General features: G+C 38.1%; 1 protein-coding gene across 50 annotated transcripts in view; it reads right to left on the reverse strand.

Moving 5' to 3' along the window:
• The window catches only part of EPB41 (erythrocyte membrane protein band 4.1), a 174559-nt gene that overhangs the window by 34963 nt on the left and 115679 nt on the right, over window positions 1–23917 (reverse strand). For 5 of the 50 annotated variants that reach the window (XM_070260577.1, XM_070260574.1, XM_070260602.1 and 2 more), the window contains exons 10-14: window positions 22173–22270; window positions 19586–19758; window positions 11710–11906; window positions 7018–7080; window positions 2155–2331 (exon numbers count right to left, since the gene is read on the reverse strand). In XM_070260577.1, coding sequence (XP_070116678.1) covers window positions 2155–2331; window positions 7018–7080; window positions 11710–11906; window positions 19586–19758; window positions 22173–22270 — 708 coding nt within the window. Of the gene's footprint in view, window positions 1–318; window positions 370–2154; window positions 2332–7017; window positions 7081–8005; window positions 8048–8212; window positions 8270–11709; window positions 11907–19585; window positions 19759–22172; window positions 22271–23917 lie in introns of all 50 variants that reach the window. The other 45 variants (XM_070260585.1, XM_070260579.1, XM_070260592.1 and 42 more) reach the window with 17 other exon arrangements.

A 23917-nucleotide genomic window follows, 5' to 3' on the forward strand; every position in this document is an offset into this window, starting at 1 on the left:
TAAAAGGGAGAAGAAAGACAACATAAAAAGAATAGGGTACAATTAAATTCGTTTTCTCTCCGAATACATATTTACATCTTCATGCAGCTTTTCAACCAGCCATGCGCCGAAATAAGCAAATTGAAAGCTGCAAAAGCTGCAGCAGTGAAAATGTTCTGTGTTAGGTCAGAAGGCGGTGAGTGTGAATTTACTAGGATAGCCAAAAGAAAAAAAAAAGTACTCAGCAGCTGCTGTTCAGTTCTGGGGGGATTATCTGCTTAAGTGCCATGACAAGAGCAAATTCTGATCGAGAAGCACAAGTCATAACGGCAGCTTTACCTCTGGCCCACCAACCTTTCTTTCCGAGGGAAGGACAGAGGTTTTCTTCACCTGGTCATACACAAATTATATACAATTCAGTTGCCTTGAAATGCAAGAACAATGCTGTCAAAGGTGGAAGAGGTATCCCCAGAGAACAGAAATATTGTCCTAATTATTAAGGAAGTGAGATATGCCAGAAAGGGGAATTATCCCATATAAAAAAGTTATCACAGTATGGTTCTTACTTATCCCATCATGCATTTAGAGGGATAATACACCTAAACATAGAGCTAAAGTTGCTTAAGTACTCCCCACTGATCTAATTTAATTTATAAAAAGTCATTTCTTTAAAGTCCACAAAATGACATAGCCATTCCCCAAGCCAGCCCTGAGATGGTTTCTGAAGGGTTTCTATTAAGATATTTTCTGGAAATGGAGACCGATTCAAATTTACCAAACTTCATCCAAGAGAGTACTAAGTTACTTTTTCAAAGTAGTTGAGCATCTTTTATTATTTGCACAAAGTCAAAAAGAAAACTTCTATAAAACATGCAGGTATGGTACGCAGATAGGGTTACCGAGGAGAGGGAGCAACAAGGCATTTTCTCATGGAGCCACAAACTCACAGGAAACAGAATCACTGTCTCAGTTCAGGGTCCATTCTCTGGGTTTAGAATAGAAAACTAATGTCCATTCACAGCAGGGAATGGAGGCTGAGAGGACAGTGAGGAGGAGCATCCCTGGGAACTATTCACCGCCCGTCATTCAGGAATTCTCCAGTCTCGGTAAAACTGGTTCAACTCTTATTTGGAGAATCGTTAGCCAATTTTAATCACATTTTGAAAAAATATAAAAAATACAAAAGTTTGAGAACGAACTTTTATTATCTTCTCCAGTTCCAGAAACTAAACAATAAGTTGGATAATTTACTCTGAATTCTGAATATAAAAACAAGGGTTTTTTTTACTTATTAAGACACCACTTTCCCTTTCTTAACTAGAACAGCTACTGCCTTGGGGGAAAAACAAGCATATAATTTTAAAACCAGTACAATCACTCAGTGAGTCACTGTGACTATTTATTTAAATCTTTTACGTATAGGCTAAAGATTAAGTAAATAATTTTAAAATATATGCTTAAGGTAACTTTTAATATATTCTCATTACACAGATTCATTTATTCAGGTGTAGGATTTCTAAAACAGGTAATGACAACAACAATAGAAAAAGGAGAGCCTCTGAAAGCCATCTCTGGCTTCCTCTAATTGTGACTATCTCACAAAACAGTGTATTAAAAGTTTGATGTTATTCATAAAAATAAAATAAATCATCAATACTTTTTCTAAAATTGAAATCCAATCATTAATACTTAGGGTCTTGCGTTCTCTGGCTTAGGGGCCTTCTTGGTTTATTACATAATTGTGGTCAACCATTCCAGACATTTCCAAGTCGTGCAAACGTTCAAATAAAGTTTTTAAAAAATGCTTATCCCTTTCCAATTTTGACCTTACTAAATTTAGTCAACTCTCTGGTCCTTGAAGGCACAGTTTGAACATAAAGTTCCATTGGCTTATGGTCAATTTGTAAACACACACTAGCCAGAAGCACGCAGCTGCAGACAGTTCTCAGAGTCTGGTCAGCTCTGTACCTCTGACTGGCCCCCACAATTGGAGGGGGTAGTCCATATGACTTAAAAAACGAGTGTTTGATTAGGAATGCCTTAAAGCTGCAATGAATTGGTGAGGCACTGAAGTTAAACTTCAGCTCTAAACTTTCTCTCAGATACAGAATATTAACATACAGACACATCTATTTCACACATTCTCACAACTGGTCACATGGACCAAATACTCACTCCTTCTCCTGTGGGGATTTGGCCATTGATGTTAGGTGTTCGGAATGGGGAGTGAGTGGATAAGCGTTTATCCCATTCACTAGGCCGTGGTTCTGGTACAGATTCCATGAAATTCTTTTTCAGCTCACTGATGCTGGCATGATGTTTTTTGATCTCTTCTTGACTCTTGCCTAAATCCTATAGTTGAAAGGACAAAGATGCAAAACGATAAATGCTCAGGGAAAAAAACACACCAAGGGATGCCCATCACAGACTATGGGCACTGGTAGAAAACACACCACATCCAGGATAGATATTACTAATCCATAAATTGCATTCAAGTTGTAAATATACAACATGGTATATTTGCTTGCTTTTTTTTTAAATGAGGTGCTTTTCTTGGAAGCAGTAAAGCATCATAACCCCATAGCTCTTAGCAGCTAGATGACTTACAAAGGTTCTCTCCTTAATTTTACACCTCTTCTTTCCGTTATGACGCAGCGCTAGATCTCCGGCTCCTCATCCCAAGAAGGTAGTCCCACAACACAATTAGCCTCAGCTTAATATCAACTGATTTAGGCTCAGCTCAGGCAGGATGGAGATAGCAATAGATAAGGAGAAACTGTTAAATGCAGGACACAGTGAAAGATTCAACTCCCACCACTGGCTGCTTTGGCGAGTTGCAAGTAAGGTGTCCTTCTATATCTGCTTGGATGTAGTTTTGCTTCCCTACGACTAGGTGGCTGTTGGCTTTTGGTAAACAAGAATAGCCCTTTCTTCACAAAAATTTATTTCTGAAATTCCTTGCTCAAGCCTCCAGAGCAGACTGTTACCGTCTCTGAATAACTACTCAGGGGTATGTGACACAATGGCTTTTTTCGTTGCCAATACTATTCACACAAACTAAAAGTCTTACGCTTTCCAGGTTCTAACAGCTTCACTTCATCTCTTAGTACAATTCAAAATAGGGATCTTCTGCCAGTACCCTTCAGCGCCCTGGGAGTGATTTATCAAGAGTTTGTCAAATACCTTATATATCTCCTTGACAATTTAAAATAACTCAACTGTTCCAGCAGATTTGAATACTGGACAACTAAGGGTAAGCTCTTCAAGAGGATATTCCAGAGAGAAATGATCAAAACTAAGGTTAATAAAGCTAGAAACAGTATGAGAAATAATATTCAGGTTCATGTAACAGGAAGCATATAACAACTTTCAAAAGGGAGACTTGGCCTGAAATAATCTGGGACCTACAACTTGAAGACAAAAACTCAAGTATTTTTTGTCCAAGATACTGCTCTGAAAAAACTCAAAAGATCTATGCTTGAGATCAAAACATGTGGGAGCTCCTCACTTGATGACTGCTAAAATTTCTGTGTTTATTATATATCAAGGCAGCTCTGTATCCAAGAAAAGCATAATACTAAATATATCTCCAAATATGCTGTGTGAATTTTTGGACTAGCCTTTCTTTTTTTTGGCTCCATGACAAACAGCCTCATTTTGAAAAAAAAAGTTGGAACCCCTTTAAAAAAAATAATTTGTTTAAGAAGTTTTTCCTGGTGCAATATAGGCTTCAACTAAAGAAAATTCTTCAAAAGCAATGTCCAAGGGAAAACAGCATAGGAAAAAGAATCAGTGAGGCCCATGACACAGTTTTGGTTCTGGAGATATTCATTCAGAAAATTCATTTAGGGGCCGGCCTGGTGGCGTAGCGGTTAAGTGCGCACATTCGGCTTCTCGGCAGCCCGGGGTTTGCCGGTTCGGATCCTGGGTGCAGACATGGCACCGCTTGGCAAAAGCCATGCTGTGGTAGGCATCCCACATATAAAGTAGAGGAAGATGGGCACGGATGTTAGGTCAGGGCCAGTCTTCCTCAGCAAAAAGAGGAGGATTGGCAGCAGATAGCTCAGGGCTAACCTTCCTCAAAAAAAAAGGAAAATTCATTTAATAGTCTATTCTTTTTGTTTTTGCAAGACTGAACCACGTATATTTGCTTTGAGATCAGTCAAAGAGAAAACTAACCCCAAGAGGGCAATCCTGTAGCTCCCTCATAGGGTACCTCTTGCTTGCTAGGCTGAAATGTGAGGATAGCTCACGAGTATGTGTTTCACTATGGGGAAATAACAGTTTGCACTTTTGTTCTAGCTGAAAACAAGAAAAGCGTGTTTACTAGCTAAAGAAAAGCATGAACAAGCTTAGTCAAAGACTCAGTAGTAGGCTGAGTAACTGACCCCACCAGGCGTGTAAGCCTTGTGACCCAGCTTCCGACAAAATTAAATCTGCTTGGGCTGAGAACAACTTAACACAGTTGGGAGAGTTAAAAGTATGAACGGAGCAAGACAAAAATGAGCAAGAGATGCTATGGTAAAACCATAACTCTCAGGGTTAGCCTCTTACTATGAGAGGCCAGTGATTTGTTACTCTTCTTGCCTAGCTTTTGATTGGCTTGGAACCTGAGAAAATAAATGTTTCAATAAAATCAGTAGCTTCTGAGGGAGCTTTCTCCATCCTTCTTAGCTGGCTCTGCTGGAAACCTGTGGGGGCACAGAGTAAAATTAAGATCTCAAAGGGACCTATTCTAAATAGAATTTGTCATAGACACTTGCTACAGGTTCTCCTTGGGAGCTAGAGGAGGAGGCGGCAGATCTAAAAATGAACTCGATCTTATTTGTGCCAGAACAAAGCATTAGTGGGGGTGGGGTAGGAGTAGAGGGAGGAAGGAATGCTTAAAAAAAAAAAAACCTGCTAGAGTGACAGATAATTTGAGAGAACTTCCTTAGGGGAAAAATAAAACACCTTTTTACAGTAACTAGAGAATGATGGTTAGCCAAATTGCTTTGGCTGTTTTCACGTTAGACACTTTTTGATGCCTATCATCTTATAATTTTAGCAGCAACCAAATCAAACACTTCATTAAATATAAAATATTCTCAAAAGGTAGTTAGTAGTTTTAATTTTCAAATACACGCTTATTTAGAAATCCCCTCTCATGGCTGTCAATGAAATGCTGGGAAAAAAACACATCACACACAGGGACTCTGTGAGTCTCAGAAGCCATAACACACCTCATGGAACAATGACAAATATATGATTGGTACTGCAGGTTCCAGATAAGAGGGAGCACTAAAGATGGACTGGCCAAGACATAGGAACGTTTGGAATTGGGAGATGCTACACTGCTGAGGACAAGGAGATCAACTGACATTTGTTATTCTTCCTAATCTCAGAAGCAGAAACTTTCAGGTCTAGTTTCAGTTCTGGCTAAGGCAAAGAGATCTAGTTGCCAAGTGTGAAATATCCTAGGGTCTAGCCTTGGAAAACCTCATGTTACATGAGGAAAATGTATATAAAGCATTGGTATCATGTCCACCACAGAGTATATGATTAATGAAGGCTGGCTATAATTTTTACTACTTTTATTAAACTACCTTATACACAGCAGGCACTCAAAATATGCGTATTGACAAAGAATAAGATGAGGTTAAGTAATTGTTAGAGGCCATTTTATTAAACCAGAGATCTATCTTAAAAAGGCTTCTTCAAACTTCCAGTTTAATAATGTTTACCACATTTAATATATGTTCATGTTTCAGGTCTCAGCTAAAATGTTACCTCTTCAGAGAGAACTTCTCTGTCTATCTTATTCAGAGTGGATCCCTTTTGTTAGCAAAGCATACTGTTTATTTCCTTCACAGCTTTTATAACAACTTGTAATCACTTTATTGCTATTTGTTTACTTATTTATTGTGTCTCTCCTCCCCACTTCCCCCACTGTAAGCTTCCTGAAGGTAAGAACCATGTTTATCATCTCCCTATATATTTATATTTCCTTTATATTTAAGTTAGATTCCTGATGTCAGAGTTTACACCCATTTCCTGTGCTCTGTCTTGGGTGGAAGGACAAAATAATTAGGTCATCAGCTTCTACATAAGAGTTCTTCTGATGTGTTAACTAACATGGACCCATGTTTTCCACACAGAATAATTTCAGTTTCCTTTATTTTTCTTCATAAAGTTCCTCCAATCTTCTAATTAGATTTATCTTTACCTCTCCAATGTGGAGTCCAAAACTAGATAAAGTATAGTAATATAGGTCCAGTAAAAATCTGAACAATATTGAATATAATGGGAAAATGACCTTACAATTCCTATAGCAGACAGTATGTAGCTATTTCTAAATGGGAAAAAAAGTTTGGGTTAATAGAGTTAGAAAGACCCTAACTCAAATCCTAGCTTTAACAATTTATCAGCTCTGTGACCATAGGGAAATTACTTAATTTCTCTAAGCCTCAACTATCTCATCTTTAAAGTAATAATCCCACATTCACAGGCCTGTTCTTAACGATTAAACTATCTCATATCACACTAACTACTCATTAAATGCTAGGCTCCCTTCTTTCCTACCTGTACTTACCTTTTTTTCCCCTGCCTGTTGTTCTGTCATTTTCTGGTATCCTCAAAATTTAAAGTCCATTTTGAATTGTGATCATTTCTCCTACACTCTCTTGGTTCAGAAGATGAAAAAATTGTACAAATTTGATGTTTGGGACATATAGCAGTTTATACTCTTGGAAAATTCAAGGAACTTTTAACAGTGATGTAGAACATTCTAGAAGCGGGTAAAACAATGGAACCACGAGAGGCAGAGGCGTCCCAATCATATATTTTTTAGATAAGTATGAGAGATGGAAACTAAAAAGCGTCAGGAGAGATGGTTGCATATCTTCATGTTTACCAACGTGCAAAAGCATTTTAAACCTAAATTCTCCCATGCAATGGCATGCAAAACCAAACGCAGCATAGAAAGAAGAAAGGAGGATCAGCAAAGAATGCAGAAGGTTACAGGCAACCAACTGAAATAAGCTTCAAGTTCATACAAACCTCCAACATTAAATTGCTATGTCTGATATAAATGTTTTCACCATCTAGTCTCTCTCTCTTTTTCTGTGAAAATGAAAGAGGGAAAAACAGAAAAGCATAAAAAATTAAAGTGTTGTTCTTGCGGGAAAAACTGCAAATTGGCAAACCAAAAAAAATAGAAAATTAAACGTCCACAATGCAGCATATGCCAACATAAAACGGTCACAGAACCACAAGGACACACAGAGAATACGATTACCACTAGAAAACGGATGACGTTGTTCGTGAACAACGGAAGAATGTGATGATGTTATTTAAACAGACAGTGCTCCCGGCTCCATTGGCTTCTTTCAGAACAAGCTGTTTTATGCTCATTTTTGGGATTGAGCTGTTTGAGGGTTATCTTAAAATGCATGCCTTTAAGAAGCTCTGAAACTCCATGTTCCATGGAGTAATGTTTTAAAACATTATTTAGCTTTTTGGACATATTTCATACATAGTAATACTGCAGTATATATATCTCTAATACCTTTCAGAAGAAAGATCTAAGGGTTTTATACATGATCAGTCAGTAATCTATTCAGTAAGAACTGATTCATGGCACTCTATAGTTGGGAAGAATGATGCAGAGCAGCCAAATACATATAAAACATTGTCAAAGATTCCAAGAATATGGTGCCATTGTCAAATATTGTTTATAAAGTTTAAACAAAAAGGATAGATTTGGCCTTCACTAATTATTTCATGGCGTTTAAAAAGATATTTTCCTAATGGAAAGTTTAATGACATTTTTCAATATATAGCATAGGATTATAATTTCTTTGGTATACATGTATGTGTGTATATGCATATACACATGCATATATACATATATATATATCTGCTACTTGAAAGTAGTCTTTGATTAAGAGAAACCAATGGGCAGAATGGATCACTGTCTCTTTAATGCACTGTAAAGGTCAGCATGGGTGATGGTGATGTAATTTTGTGAAAGGGAAAAATGGCTAACCTTCCTCATTCTTATCAGATCTTCAGTTTTTTCTGCAAGCTTCTGTTTTGCCATTATTTAAAAAAGAAAGAAAAATGATAAAATATTGGCTCATTGAAGTTTGTTGGAACCTTCATTTTATAATTTTTTTTAAGGAGAGGGGAGTGGGGGAGGAGAAAAAATTGAGGAGGGGAGGGGAAAAAGAACAAGTGGTCTGTTGGCACAAACCTGTGTTTGGTCACCATTTGAGGTGGGTACTGTGACCTCGATGTGGGTTTTTTCCACCTACATTTAAGAAATAAAGTGGTAAAAACATTTTAGGTTAGTAGGTTTCTATGAATAGCTTTGTTTCCAGATAAGCCGCATCTTTAAGCTGGTTGTGAAATAAGCCGTATGTAATCATCACAATGCAGTCTTATGCGGCTATCACAGGGAAGGGGAGTACTTTCAACAGCAATCTGTTAGTTCACCATCACATTTTCAAGGCTGAAGAGGTAATATGGACAGCCGAAGGATCAAAAAAAGAAAATTAATTATTCTATTGATGGAAAAAAACATTTTCATACTTATTTATTAAAAAGTACCTACTAAAAATAATTATTTAGGCTTAAGTAAGCCATATGTTTTTGTTTTGCTTTTTTTAAATGATCTATAAGTACTTTAAATAACATTTAAAAACAAATTTACAAGTGAAGATATCAATGTTTGACATACATGATAGTTAGAAACAAAAAGAAAGGCTTTACAGTTAAAGCACACACATAATAAACCACATATGACACCAAGCAGATAAATACAAAAAATTTGTTAGTTGATCAAGATATTTAAGGAGGCAGTTTCACTCTTGAGTTTATTAGACAACAAAACATCAAAATAAACTCAATCCAAGTTGTTACTGACACATGCAATTACTTCCAAGGTTGATTTATAAATAAGCACACACAGGGTTCAGGGGCAACATTCAACACGCCGTAACCTTCTGTCTAGGGAGTTGGAGCTCATGTGTTTGGTAAACAGACTAGATTCATCCTTAATAGTAGGAAGAGAATAACTAAGCTCTCCTGGCTAGCTTTGAAATACCTGTAGTAATAGTCATTTTATGTATTCAAAATGGAGTAAGTATAAATAAAAAAATCCCAGGCAGACTATTAAAAGGAAGCATAACAGAATGAGTAATGCCTCAAGCAATGGATGTTTCAAAAGCAGCAAAGTTTTTATTAAGGGTCAAATCAATCACTTTGTATCATAAATGTCTTTCCAGAACCTCCTCAATCTGTGGTTTTGACATATTCTTTTCCATCACAGTTGGCAGCATTACCTCGGAGTACAATGTCACTGTGCTCTCTAGAGCTGAATGTAAAGAACCAAACCAAAGATAACATCAAACTTTGTGACACCGTCAAATCATAAGCACAACCAGCTACAGCACTATTAACCACCAGGGGCAATTAACAGTTTGGGTCATTTCTACTCTGAATCCCATATACTTGCTGTGTGGCCACTGGCAAGTTATTTCAGTTTAAGTTTTAAGGTTTTTATTGATAAAATGGAGATAATATCTTCACAGAGTTGTGAATGCTTAGCAAATGATAGATTTTAATTATTCTGTAAAGCTTAAATTACTCGTTTAAGTGAATAATGACTTTTTGCTTTGGGTTCTTAGCAATCCAACAGCAAGAAACTGAGAGCCTCTACTTCAGTCTGAGAGTGGAGGCCAGCAGCAACAGTCACGTTGTGTACGCTGCTACAGAGAACATTACATGAGATAAAGGTGTATCTGCGGGAGAGGCGCTATCTCCACACCTGAAAAACAGGTTGCTCGAATGACTCAAGACGCCATAAAACTATCTCTACTTGGGACCAAATTAGTGCTAGAAAATGAAACTTACACAGTTACGAGGCTGCTTTATCACTACTGTTGCTTTATATAACAAATATGGGTTCAGGTAAATTCCATAATTACTTTCTAACTGCTACAAATAAAATCAACTCAGCCACCCTTAATTCTGTCACTACCATTACAGTAATAAAAGGTTATTAGAGGTGGCTCTCAGTCTGACCTCAACACAAGTATCTCAAAACATACATTTATACAGAATTAATTGGCAAGAAGATCCCCTACTGGCACTTAAATGGGGAGCATATACCGGGAAGTGATCTCTCCACTCTGCCAAGGTCCCAAAAGCAAAGGAAACCTATCCTCGAACTTACTTGTGTTGGCCTTATGGGCAAAAGGACAAGTAAGTTAGCAGAAAACCAAAGGACTCGTAACCACTCAATAAGATGCCTTGCCAACTCCACTAATCCAGCACTTTCCAGTTAGTATAAAAAATGGAGGGATAGTCCTGTCAGGTGAGTTTTCCCTCAGGTAAAAACTGAGGTAGTCTAACACTAAAAAGACACTGTTGATACTGCACTTATTGGCCAAGGTCATACACATTTGGCTAGGTACAAAAAATGCAAACACCATTTACTCAATTTTTTCTTCTCTCTGGACTCAAGTTGGTCTCAAAGGACAGTAAAAACTGCATGTCACATTGAACCGTTTTTTTTTTTTTTAATACAGTCAAAACAGAGCCAGATTGGCCACTGCTCTAGATAAACTAGATATTGAACTGGCTCCAAAGAACAGGATTAATCCATCTGCCAAGGTGAGAGCACTTTATAAGGTCTTATTTGGTTTTACATTTCTTAACAGACATATAAAAATGTAATTTTTCTTATAAAAACTGCTTCTATTAATTCCTGTTGTTAACGGTGAGACTTGTATTTGCTTCAATAAATCTGAACTAATACCTCAACTCCATCACTGCTTAAATGTGTTTAAAAAGCCTATCAACACACAAAAGATCAGTCCAGTTACTCTTACCCCTGGGAAATCTGCTTATTAAATTGGTGATTTTTCTTTTCTTTTTGAGGAAGATTAGCCCTGAGCTAACATCTGCTGCCTATCCTCCTCTTTTTGCTGAGGAAGACTGGCCCTGAGCTAACATCCATGCCTGTCTTCCTCTACTTTATATGTGGGATGCCTGCCACAGCATGGTGTGCCAAGCGGTGCCATGTCCACACCCGGGATTCGAACTGATAAACCCCGGGCTCCAAAGCGGAACGTGTGAACTTAACCAATGCGCCACTGGGCTGGCCCCTAAACCGGTGATTTTCCAATAACATTCAGTGACTGTGGGTACAGTCAACTCAGAGCTGTAAGCAACTAAGCAGCATAACCTCTCCTACATAATAGATCTTCCCCTTTTTGTAACGCTATTTAAGATTTGAACAACCACGTAGATGTGCTTTATGTAACACTTGGATATTCTTTGAATATGTTGCACATATATTCATCTTAGGAAATCAAATTATATTTTAATCATACCAGCAGAGTTTATTGCTAAAAAGGAATGTGGAGATTCCTCCTGGATGAGTAAAAATTATTTTTAAAAGTAGGTGATCACAGAGCTGGTGTGCTGTATTAGCCTCATTTTTTCAGATACAAGTTGGGTAAAGGCGTGTGTCACCTGAAAACTTCTGGGATAGCCTACAGTCTTCATGACACAATTCTAGGACAATATTTTACAGGTTCATGGGAGATTCCTTCTTTCAGAGCGAGGAAGAAACAACTTGGTTAGGATTCTACAAGAACCAATGCTTTGAAAGCGCCCTGGTCAAAGAGTTAACGCCTCTCAATGAGAAAGTGAATTAGCTACATATCTGGACTCATGACACACCTTCTGCACTTCCGTGGGCTCCGGCTCAGCCTGCTCAGGTGGCACTTCTTCTCCTTTCACTTCAGCCTCCGCTGTTTCCTTCTGTGCTTTAGAAACCCCTGCTTTTTTGACAGGTGCACCTTCTGTGACCTGACTTTGAGCAATGGCTGGCGCAGAGGTGGGCCGGGGACTTCGGTCTGCTGAATCGACAGCTGCTGCTATGCGAGAAAGGGGAAAGGGAAGAATAAGTGAGGGCAAGGGTCACTGTACCACTTCAAAGTCACCAAGCGAACCAACTGTGAATCCAGGACACGTGCGAGTGTTCACAGTGTCCAGCGGGCTGTCACATAGAAGGCAAAAAATAAATCATTAGTGCTCTGCCAAGTAACTGATGGCAATAAGAAAGCTAAAATATCTTCAACAGAAAAGCTAAATGTGCTGACGATCACATCCCATAAGGGAGGAGGGGCATCAAAATAAGAAAAGAAATTGAAAATTCATTTTATTTAAGTTAGCAAGATTGTTTAACCTTGTAATCTGTTAGTTTCAAGAACCTGCAATGTAGTCTACAGAGAAAAAAGGAAGGGTCAATTAAATCTCATTTTTCCCATGAAGCCTTTTTGAAATAAAGATCCATTCATTTATAGGTGATTTCAGGAACCTAAAACTATATTTTAAAAAAAAGAATTAAGTTTGATTTTTTTCTGTGAAGCCTCCTTGGAATGGTTACAAAATAACTTCATAAATGAATCTCCTGACAAGACACGTACGCTTTCTGATGCTTGTTTAAGGGCAAATCTTTGAACCAGACTCTTTCCTTTCCAATAAGTCATTTGATTAAAATACTATGAATTCAAAACCTTTGGTCTTTAGTTCTTAAAAAAACCAACAACCACCTTTTGAGTTCTGTCCTACCCTCTCCCAGAGTCTTATCAATTTGTATTCTAGCTCCTATTCTCTAATATATTTAGGGCAGTGGTTCTCAAGCAGGGGTGATTTTGCCGCCCACAGAACATATGGCAATTTCTGGAGACATTTTTTGGTTGTCATAACCGGGAAGAGAAGTGGGATGGGGTACTGGCATCTAGTGTGTACAGGCCAAGGTTGCTGAGGTTAGAAACTTCGATTTAGGGAAAAAGCTATATATGGACTGTTTTAGAGAGAACACACAATATAGGCTAATGGCAAAAGTGTGATGTCGTCACGGAGTTAAGAGCTGTTTTGGTTTGGACTATTGGGCACCTAAGTTTCAGATGGCTTACTTCAAAACAATCACTCATACTCTTTTTGTGATTTTTATCTTCATTCTTTCAGGGACTAAATGAAAACATCTATACATTTTGTAGTAAAACCTCACTTATCTGGTATGTATAGGAATGCAATGTGTTTCCACATGATTTAATATTTCTAATAACAGATCATTACCCTTTCATGTACTGAGACTTTAATTTTAATTATTTTGCATAGAATTCTTTACTTTTTTTTTTTGAGGAAGAGTAGCCCTGAGCTAACATCTGCCACCAATCCTCCTCTTTTTGCTGAGGAAGATTAGCACTGAGCTACCATCCATGCCCATCTTCCTCTACTCTATATGTGGGTCGTCTGCCTCAGCATGGTTTGGTAAGTGGCACGTAGGTCCACACCTGGGATCCGAACCGGTGAGCCCTGGGCCACCAAAGCGTAACACACAAACTTAACTACTATGCCACCAGGCCGGCCCCTCTCCACAATTTTTATGACACACTTTCCTGCCTTCTTAAACTGAGTACACTGAATTTAATTTATCTGAATAAATTTAGATTAAAAAGCAGTAAGGATTAGGTAAAACAAAGGAAATCCATGAATGAGAATCCATGAATGAGATAAAAAATTGAAATTCACAACTACTTCATACACACCACCACCAAGAAAGAAACGCTTGTTACTCTGTAACGATCTTCAGTGAAAGAAATCATTCCTCAGAGGATACATAAGAAAAACATCAGAAACACAAGAATCTACTTTATCTTTCAATGACAACTCTGTGGCCTCTTGCAAGTGCCTGCTACTCATGAGTGCTCTAGGCCAGTCAATGCAAGAACGACAGACGGCAGACCAAATCTAACACAGGAATGTGACAAAATATTTTGTTCACAGTTGTGTAAAAGTATCATTATACATGTCTATTCACACCTCCTCTCAAAGAATTAATTCAACTCTGCCTGGCATCACAGAAACATAGCCCATGCTTTCACCATGTGTTATTTTGCCACTTGCATTTGGTCTTAATCCAATACTACTAATATTGCAAGCCAACGATTTATGTCTTCAGCATTCCTGCCCTGGCAATCTGTAGTGCATGTGGAAAAGTAGGTATGAGTGTGGAAACCGGCGGATAGAAACAGGCAAAAAAAATTTCATCATCTGTAAAACATGGAAATATTAACTCTAAAGGATAGTTGGGGAAGGCACACTCAACAGATATAAAAATACTTTACAAACCCTAAATATTAATAACTTTTAATGTCATACCTAAGTCCTTGTATTTCTTATGTTATGGGTTAATATTATTTCAAGAGTATGTTGGGCAAAATTAATTATGCACACATTGACACGTAATTCAAGTGAAAGATGTCACCTGGGAGCTGTGGAGAGAGGCAAATGTCTTTCCTTTTCTCAATAAGAAGACAACAAACTATGGATCACAACAGAGAATCATGGTAGTGACCGTGGTGGTTGTTTTTTTAAACAGCTTTATTGAGATATAATTCACCTACTACACAATTCAACGACTTAGAGTGTATAATTCAATGCTTTTGAGTATATTCGCAGTGCTGGGGGTAGTGATTACTTTTTAAGATGTTTTGGCTCTTCAGTTTTATAAATCCATTTGTTAGCTGTTACAAGATTTGGGTACATATACAGAGAATACTCAACTTGAAAAATTCGATTATTTCCCATTTCTGAAGGTCTAGACAAAGAAAAGTGCTGGTTGTGATACTCTTATGGACCCATTAACTCCAGGATTATACTGCTCTTGTCTGAAAACAACAGAATCTTAGTTATATAGTAGAGCAGTAAAGAGTAAAACTCAAAACCATCATATTGAGTAAAAGGAGACAAATTCTAGTTCAAGGTCTTTTACTTAGTAGCACAATTTCTGCTAGTGTGGTACAGGTACAATAGGTATGTGATAGATCAGTGGTTCCATTATCAGAGGGCCCACATGAATCATCTGTGGATACTGAAAAACAAACCAACCAACCCAGCTGACGCTCGGGTCCACCACAGACAGACGAGGTCTCTAAGAGGGAGTCTTGGGCATCCGTTTTGTTTTAAAGCTCCAGAGATGATATGGAAGCATTCCCCTGGCAAAAACCACTGCAACTGCTACTCACCGAATAGAGGAACTGCCTGGTTGTGTGAATCTAGCAAGTTACATCATTTTTTTGGCGCCCCAGTTTCCTCACTAGTAAAACAAGAATTTCTAAATGCTTCTTGGTCACTAGGTTGTTGGTACTAAATAGGAATATACGGAAATGGTTTGAAAAGCAAAAAGTGCAACAAAAATAAAAGCTGAAAAATCCTTCTCATTATTATTAGCTATCCTTGTGACTTGCCACTTTATTGTATAAACTGGGATCTGAACCAGTTTTAGTTCCTCAGCTGGTAAAGCAGATGCTCTGAGCACCAGATATAACAGAAGAGAACGAGAATGTTCATTTGCATCATTAAAGTGAGGCCCCTTATAAAGCAATTCTTGCAAAAGTTTCCCTAATACACTATCTCTAGCTTACAGCCTTATATTAATTTTTAAAAGGGGGGGCTTAATAAGGAAAAGACTCTTTATTAAGAAGAATGGAGGGGCCGGCCTTGTGGCATAGGGGTTAAGTTCAGTGCGCTCCACTTCAGCAGCCCAGGTTCATGGGTTCGTGGGTTCATAGCCCAGGTGTGGACCTACACCACTCATCAGCCATGCTGTGGTGGCATCCCACATACAAAGTAGAGGAAGACTCCCACACATGTTAGCTCAGGGCTAATCTTCTTCAAGCAAAAAGAGAGCAAGATTGGCAACAGATCTTAGTTCAGGGTGAATCTTCCTCAGCAAAAAAAAAAAGAAGAAGAAGAAGAAGAAGAAGAATGGAGAAATACCTAGGAAAAGGAGAGAAAAAGTTTCCATAGACATGTTTACAATTCTTATACTGAGAATATAACAGAGAAAAAGAAGACATTTGAAAACAGAACTATAAAAAAATTTATCCTACAAAAAATTTATCCTACTCAGTTTGCATGCAATGCAGATACTTAAAAGATAATATATGTAAAATGTTTAGAACAGTGCCTGGAACATACTAACTACTCAATGAATATTGACTATTAATACTTTTATTCACCCTCTTCTGCAAAAAAAGAAGTCATCATGGAGAAGAGTAAAAACCACGGGTCTGAGAGAACAGTCCTAGATTCTCCTTCCACTTCTGTCGCTGACTAACAATGTGACCTTACGCAAGTCACTTAAATTCTAAGGTCATGTTGTAAGAAATAAATCAATTACCAACGGGTATCCATTTCAAGATATTAGAAAAAGAACAGTTCAATAAAAGCATAAAGAAAATAATAAAGATATTAGCTGGTTTAAATTTAAAAATATACAATAGGGAAAAACAACAAAACCAAAAGTTGGTTCTTTGAAAAGATTGATAAGATTAATAAACGTGTAGCAAGACTGCCCAAGAAAAAAAGCGGCACAACTTACCAATATAGGAACACAAATGGGGAAATTGCTATAGATCTTATAGATGTTAAAAAGATACCCAACTTTATGTCAATAAAGCTGAAAATTTACATGGAATGGATATTTCCTAGAAAAACACAATTACCAAAACTGAAACAAGAACTAGAACATGTTAATACTCCTTTATCCAACAAAGGCATTGAATCTGTAAGTAAAGAACCCTCCCACAAAGAGATCTCTAGGACCATATGGCTTTATTGGCGAATTCTTCCAAACATTAAGAGGAAATAATACCAATCTTATGCACTCTTCCAGAGGGCAGAGAAAGAGGAAATCCTTCTCAACTTATTTTATGAGGCCAGCATATACTTGATACCAAAACCCGACCACAGCATTACAAGAAAGGAAAATTACAGGCCTCTCTCTCCTATGGAAATAGTTGTAAAAATCCTATGATATAATAAGAAGGACATATTATGATCAAAGTGAGTTTATTCAAAAAATGCAGTTGGTTTAACAACTGAAAGTCAATCTACTTCTATACAATTAGGTGGCTGGAATAAAATACTTCCAGCTTTTTCCCAGGTCCTGTGACACTAATGGTGATGCCGCTAAAGCCCTTCTTCCTCTAGAGTTGTCTTAGATGCTTCAGCTCTGGAATCTCAAGCATTCCTACAGCATTTTGAAGAGAAATTTTGGAGATTTCCCCTCCTAGGAACATGGTCAATAGGCAGAGACATCAAGATTTTTAGAAGTCTTGAACTGGGAGGTTTCTACAGCTAGAGGAATAGAGACTGTCAAGATGTGATTTCTGTAAGTAATGTAAGTGTCTCTATAAATAAAGCTTTCTCATTTGTTCAAGGTACCAAAGCTCATTAACACTTGAATCTTTGGTTATTTTTGTTATTAGAAAGAAAGGATCTTGGGGCCAGCCCCGTGGCCGACTGGTTAAGTTCGTGCGCTCTGCTCTGATGGCCCAGGGTTCGGAGCCTGGGCGCAGACATGGCACCGCTCATCAGGCGATGTTGAGGCGGTGTCCCATGTGCCACAACTAAAAAAATATACAATTAAATACTGGGGGGATTTGGAGAGAAAAAGCAGAGGAAAAAAAAAAAGAAAGAAAGAAAGGCTCCATCAGGCATTGTACCTATATAATGATGAGATTCCATTTAGTGGAAAAAGCCACGGGATAGGGTATCAGACAGACCCAGGTTTTTGTCCTAGCTTTGCAACTTACTATCTGTGAGATCTTGAACAAGTCGCTTAAACTTTGCAATCTCGTTTCCTCACTGAAAAATGGGGATAAAAATAATAGCTGTCCGAGACTAAGGTAAACTGGAGGTCGGGTAACTCACTGGACGAGGAAGGAAACTCTTGATAGTGTTATATGAAGACAGCAGACATGAGGATTGAGCGGTCACACCTCAAACTTAACATGCCCAAAACAGAAGGCTTGATTTTCCATATCCCCAACTCGGCTCAATCAAGCCTAGGAATAAACTTTGTTTTCCTTTTCCTTACCATCTCCAACATTCAGTTTAGAGTAATTCTGTCAGCTCTACTTCCAAAATAGATCCCTGACCACTTTTCCTTGTCTTCATTGCCAATACTCAAGTCCAAGCTGTCGTGATCTCTTACTCAGATCCCACAACAGACTTTCCCAAGCTGGTGCTTCACTCCCCATTCAGTGGAGCAGTCACCCAGCAGCCAGGGTGATCTTTTAAAGATGGAAACCAGATTATATCACATCCTCTAATACCTTCCCCTGCAATTAAAATAAAATCTAAACTCTTTACTGTGGCCTACAAGGCCTTACACAACCTGGCCTCTGCCCGCTTCTCTGACTTCACTTATTTTTTACTCTTCTCCCCTTTATTCACTAGGACCTAGACTTGTGCTGTCCAGTATGGAAGCTATTAGCCACATGTGGCTATTTAAAGTAAAATTAAAATTTAGTTCCTCAGTTATGTAACCACATTTCAAGTTCGTAATGGCCACACGTGGCTACTGACTACCAAACTGGACATCACAAAATAGAAGATTTCCATCAGCACAGAAAGTTCTATGGGACGGCTTTGACTAGACACATGCCAAGCTCATTCCTACTTGTAGGTCTTTGCACTTGCTATTCCCTCTTTGAAAATGCTCTTCCTCCAGATTTTGGGATGGCTGGGACTTTCTCATAATTCAGATCTCAGTTCAAATAAAGCTCCTCAAAGGAACCTTCTAAATTTAGGCTGGACCACTCAATCTGAAAGAGCTCCCCAATCTCCGCCATCCCCAGACACTCTCTATCCCGTTACTCTGTTGTATGTTCTTCACAGCACTTACCACTATCTGAAATTGTTTTCTTTTGTTTTCTGTTTCCACGCATAGACTGTAAGCCCTGTGATGGCAGGGACCATGGTGGTATGTTCAGGGCTGTATCTCCAGTGACTAGAACAACACCCGACACAAAGCAAGTGTCAAATAAATTGCTGAACCAAATAATAAGTGAGTAAGTCTCTGAAAGAACATGAGTTTTGGAGTTAAACCAACCTGTACTCCAATCCACTTACCAGTTATCATATCTTAGGAAAAGTTATTTAGTCTCTGAGCCTAATTCCTAGTGTTGTCATGAAGACTAAATAAAACAAAAGTCTGCAATCTGCCTTGTACTGTTATTACGGAAACAGCCCCGTCTAACCCAGGACAGTAGAGACACACCAGAAAGAAAGCAGCACGACTCGCAGTATGGAAGCACAAAAGCCCCACTGCTTCAATAATCCCTTTTCCAAGTGTGGTGGATCTATTTCTGACTCTTCCACTGAGCTAGGTATTTCTGACATACGCCCTTGTGACGCAACTAAACAAAATATGGCAGCATGGTTCTGGATGATACAAAACAAAGTAATAAGGCTGTAGTCAGAATATTTAACAGTATCTTAATGATAGCTAATACTTTGGGGTCACTTATTAAGTACTAACTATTGTGCTAAACATCATCAGCCTTGATCTAGTTACTGCTCTCTCTGAACCTCAGTTCTTCTTTCCTTAAGATGATTCCACTAAATTAGACAATTAGGAAGACCCATTTCATTTTAACACTGAGATTGTTTCATTTGGCTCTCTTATAGAAAAGCATACTTCCTTTATCTCTTTCTAAAGAGTTAGGATCACAAGAAATCAATATTCAATACAAACCTCCATCAAGGCTCCGGGATGCCCGTTTGCTTGCTGTACGCTCAAAGTGTGGGGCAGGCCTGTCAATCAGAGCACTAGCTTGCCTGGTTTGAGCCTGAGTTCGGCCACTGTATCGAAATTTGGATCCCAGTGCAAGAAATTTGCTTTTAGGAATGGTGTCTGTAGATGTCAGCCTAGGAGAAAAAAATATATAATAATCAGATATTATATATATTATCTCACTCTAACGAGACCATGAGATTAAAAACAAAGAACTAAAAAATGTTTCACAATTCTTATAGTTTCCTTATTGTTACTAAAGCAGATTTCCAGTCAAGTGATCATTATTTTAATTTATGTCATTTCTCAAAGCAACATGTATAATTTACATGTGACCTATATTAATATCTTACATCTCTATAGATAGGGCCTTATGGTTTTCAAAATGCTTTTATAGCACTGTAATATTTTCACTACATCCCTGTGATATTTCCACCATTTTATAGATACAGGACACTGAACCTCAAAAAAGAAGTTACTTGCTTAAGATCACATAACTGTTAAGAGGCTGGGCAGTAACAGAGTCCAAGCCCAGAGTTCTTTTCCTCTCTACTAAAATAATAATTTTGTCAAATGCACTCCAACTCAATTAAGGCCTGGGAACCTATTTAATAGGTTATTTGGTGTATTTTCAACTCAGTTAGGGACCCCATCTTTTTTCTATGCAGTACCCTGTACTCCCTTTTGTCACAGCATTGACTACACTGAATTGAAACTATTTATGCGCTGGTCTCTACTACAAGACTCTCTAAGGGTAAACGATAAAGACTATGACTTATTCATCTTTGTGTTTCTGCTTCTGGCACAGCGCCTGGCATGAATTTGGCACTCAATAAACGTTTGCTGAATAAATACATAAATTGCTACATCAAACGCTACCAAAAAGAGAGCATTTTTCCCTCTGGGATGGTTTATTTTAATTCAGCAAATATTTACTTTCTTTTATGTAATGAAGTATTACATGTTAATATATCCTCTTATTTTGATGCAATGGATTTAAATATGCTATCCTACAAGGAAATACATTGGCTGTAGGTGAAATCTATACCATAGAGATTAAATACTCAAAAAAACTCTTTTTCACTCTTCCTTACCCATTTTTAAAACCTGATTTTCTTGGTTTAATTTTAAGGAAGAGGATGATGAAAGCATAAAAAATTATCTTAATGCCAATAATTAAGATTCTTTAATTGAGTATAAAGTGTACCCTCATGTTTTATTTTGAAATAAGAATTGAAATGTTATCTTCCCTGACATGTCTTCCTGTTCACTGTGCTATAGTGCTAAGTATGACACGAAAATACGAATAGAAGGAAAAGATACTATGGTTCTCTCTCTTGAGAGCCACTCATAACGAGTCAAGTTTATTTATGAATGACATGACATGAGGTCTGGGATTTGCTTCAAAATAAACTAGGAAGTAGTGGGAAGGAGTGGGTGGGGATACAGATGAAACAAGATTGGCCTTGGGGTGATAATTATTGAAGCTGGGTGATAGGTACAAGGGGGATTCATCATACTAGTCTTTACTGTTGCTATGTATGCAATTTTCTATAATAAATACATTGTCTTTTTTTTTGAGGAAGATTAGCCCTGAACTAACATCTGCTGCCAATCCTCCTCTTTTTGCTGAGGAAGACTGGCCCTGAGCTAACATCCGTGCCCATCTTCCCCTACTTTATATGTGGGACGCCTGCCACAGCCTGGCTTGCTAAGTGGTGCCATGTCCGCACCCGAGATCAGAACCGGCGAATCCCGGGCCGTGGAAGCTGAACATGTGACCTTAACCACTGTGCCACCCATAAAGACATTTTCTTAAAAAGGCAAGTCAACAATAACTAGCTGGCTCTCCTTTTAATACGAGTAATCACTTATCTAAGGTCTGCCTTCTCTGTGAGACTGTACGTTCCCTCAGGACAGGGATTAGAACTATCTTGGGGTAGAGTCCCAAAGCCTAGTACAGTGCCTACACAAAGAGTGAGAACACAGAAAATGCTTGGTAAGTGAATACAAGGGGTTAATAAGGTGGCCTTCTGAAAGGCAGAGGAAATGAAACTTTCTTTTGTTTTCTGATCATCTGATACAACTGGGCATCAAAAATGGTCCTCTGTGCTCCCCTTCTGGGGTTGATCAGAGCCACGATGACAACCAGCTTCATATCTTTAACTTCCAGCATAAAAGCCCCAGCGAAAGTTGCTAAGCACTGCTTAGCGAAATTCCACGTGGAGGTAAGTCAGGGATCCCCCTCCTTGTAGGACTGATTTTAGCTCCAGGTAGGGCAATCACAGAGCCCCTAGGAAACACAGGTTCCTATTCCTCCTGCCTCTCTTCCTTCTACCGTACACAGAAAGGTGCTCTGGGAATGTTGAGGCACGTTTTTCAACCCAAAAGAGGAGAACCAGATTCACTGTGTCTTGCTTAAGATGATCTCACCTGAGCTAAATAAAAGACTGTCAGCCATACAAAGAAGAGAACTTCAATAACAGCCTTAAAATAGAAACATGCATAACTAATTTGTCCTTGAAAAATACTTAAGTGAGAACAATACCTGAAAAATGTGTGATGCTCTACACAGACTTTCCATAGTTTCTTAGCTGCTCGGTAACTGGGAAGTTTGAATCCGATGGTACTTTCATACTGTTCTTGCTATAAAAACACAAATAAACATGGGACGTGAAGTATTATTCAACTACAGTGATACAGTACCACCGAAATATGGTGCTATAGAAGGAGCCATTGTGAATAAAAAGAATGTTACTAGTTTAAGCACATAAAATATCATTTGAAATTTCTTCCCACTTATCAAAAGAAATTTACTCACTGAAGATGGCTTTTTCCACAACAAGGAAGCCAGGGAATGCATCTTATATTATTTATGTGTCTTATTTTATTCAGAAACACACACACACACTGTACATTTTTCTGAGCCACAATTAAGTCACCTTTTGATTGTCCAGACACTTCTCTTCCTTAGTCACTCTCTGCATTTGCGACACTAGACTACTCAGTGATCAGGGAATGGGATAGCAGACGATTCTTCCCACCAATCAATATTATTATGCAATCATTTTTAGTATTAGGAACTAAAGGTTTGGGCTCAAACCAGATTCTTGAATTATTAAATGTATTTTCATTTTTTTCTTTGATTGATCACTAACTTATCTATATACCTCTTTGACTGAAGCAAACTACATCCTGCCAGGGCTGCTGGGAACACCGTGCTGCCAGTCTCTTGCCTCTCTGTTTCTGTCTTACGTACATTTTATAAGACGGAAAGGAAACTGACATTTATTTCTAGTGCCTATTATTGCCAATAATACTATGATTGACAGTTATCATCTATATTTTTTACAGATGAAGAAACTGAGGTCAGAGAAGTTAAGTGCTCAGTCTCACAGCTATTAAGTGGCAGAACCAGAATTTCAGTTTCCACTACATCATGCTACTTCTAAATCATCTGCCGTAGTCAGAAAACTACACACCTCAAAATCCTGTTATTCCTGACTGCTTTTTTAAATAGGAATTCTGCATTTTTAGTATATATTATATAGCTGACATTTAAAGAAACCAAGGACTTCCCATTATCATATTTATTAATATTTGCATATATATATATCTTTTTGGCCTTCCTACATTAAAACGTAAGATTGTTGAGTGATGGCCTCTTTTCTTCACTGTTATACTCCTAGCCCCTAGAATGGTGCCCTGCACAGAGAAAGCCCTCAATAAACATTTGTTGGCTGAATGACTCTTGGATTTGAAACTCTGAGGGAAGACCGATTGCTCTGAGCTCGGCACAGGTAAATAAATAAATGCTTCATTGATAATCCTTATCCAAGATTTTTAAGGCTGCACATCCAGTATTTGCATGCTCAGATAACAAGCCATTTTTCACCAGCAGATGGTGATATATACACAAAAAAGCCACTTCCCTTTAGCGTGGTGCTTTCTTATTCAGAGCTTTCACAGCTGTCATCTCATTTAATCTTCAAATCAGTGATGACAGAGGAGGTGTTACCTCACTCGAATGATAAGGAAGCTGAGCTTAGATTTGTCCAGGCTCTTCTGCTTAGTAGATGGCAGAGTAGGTGCTAGAATACTTTTTTTTTAAAATTTAATTCCTATTTAATTTTACACTGTGCCATAACAGCTCTTGAATATACCAGTTAAATTTGGCTAGCATTAGTACATCCTGAAACTTGACCACCAACTAATCACTGAGTTATCTGGTACAAAGTTGAACATCCAACCTTATTAAAAATCTAGAAGTTGACCTTAGGACACATTCTCAGT

The sequence above is a fragment of the Equus caballus genome, chromosome 2, assembly GCF_041296265.1.
Source record: "Equus caballus isolate H_3958 breed thoroughbred chromosome 2, TB-T2T, whole genome shotgun sequence".
In the NCBI taxonomy this organism is placed as follows: Eukaryota; Metazoa; Chordata; class Mammalia; order Perissodactyla; family Equidae; genus Equus; species Equus caballus.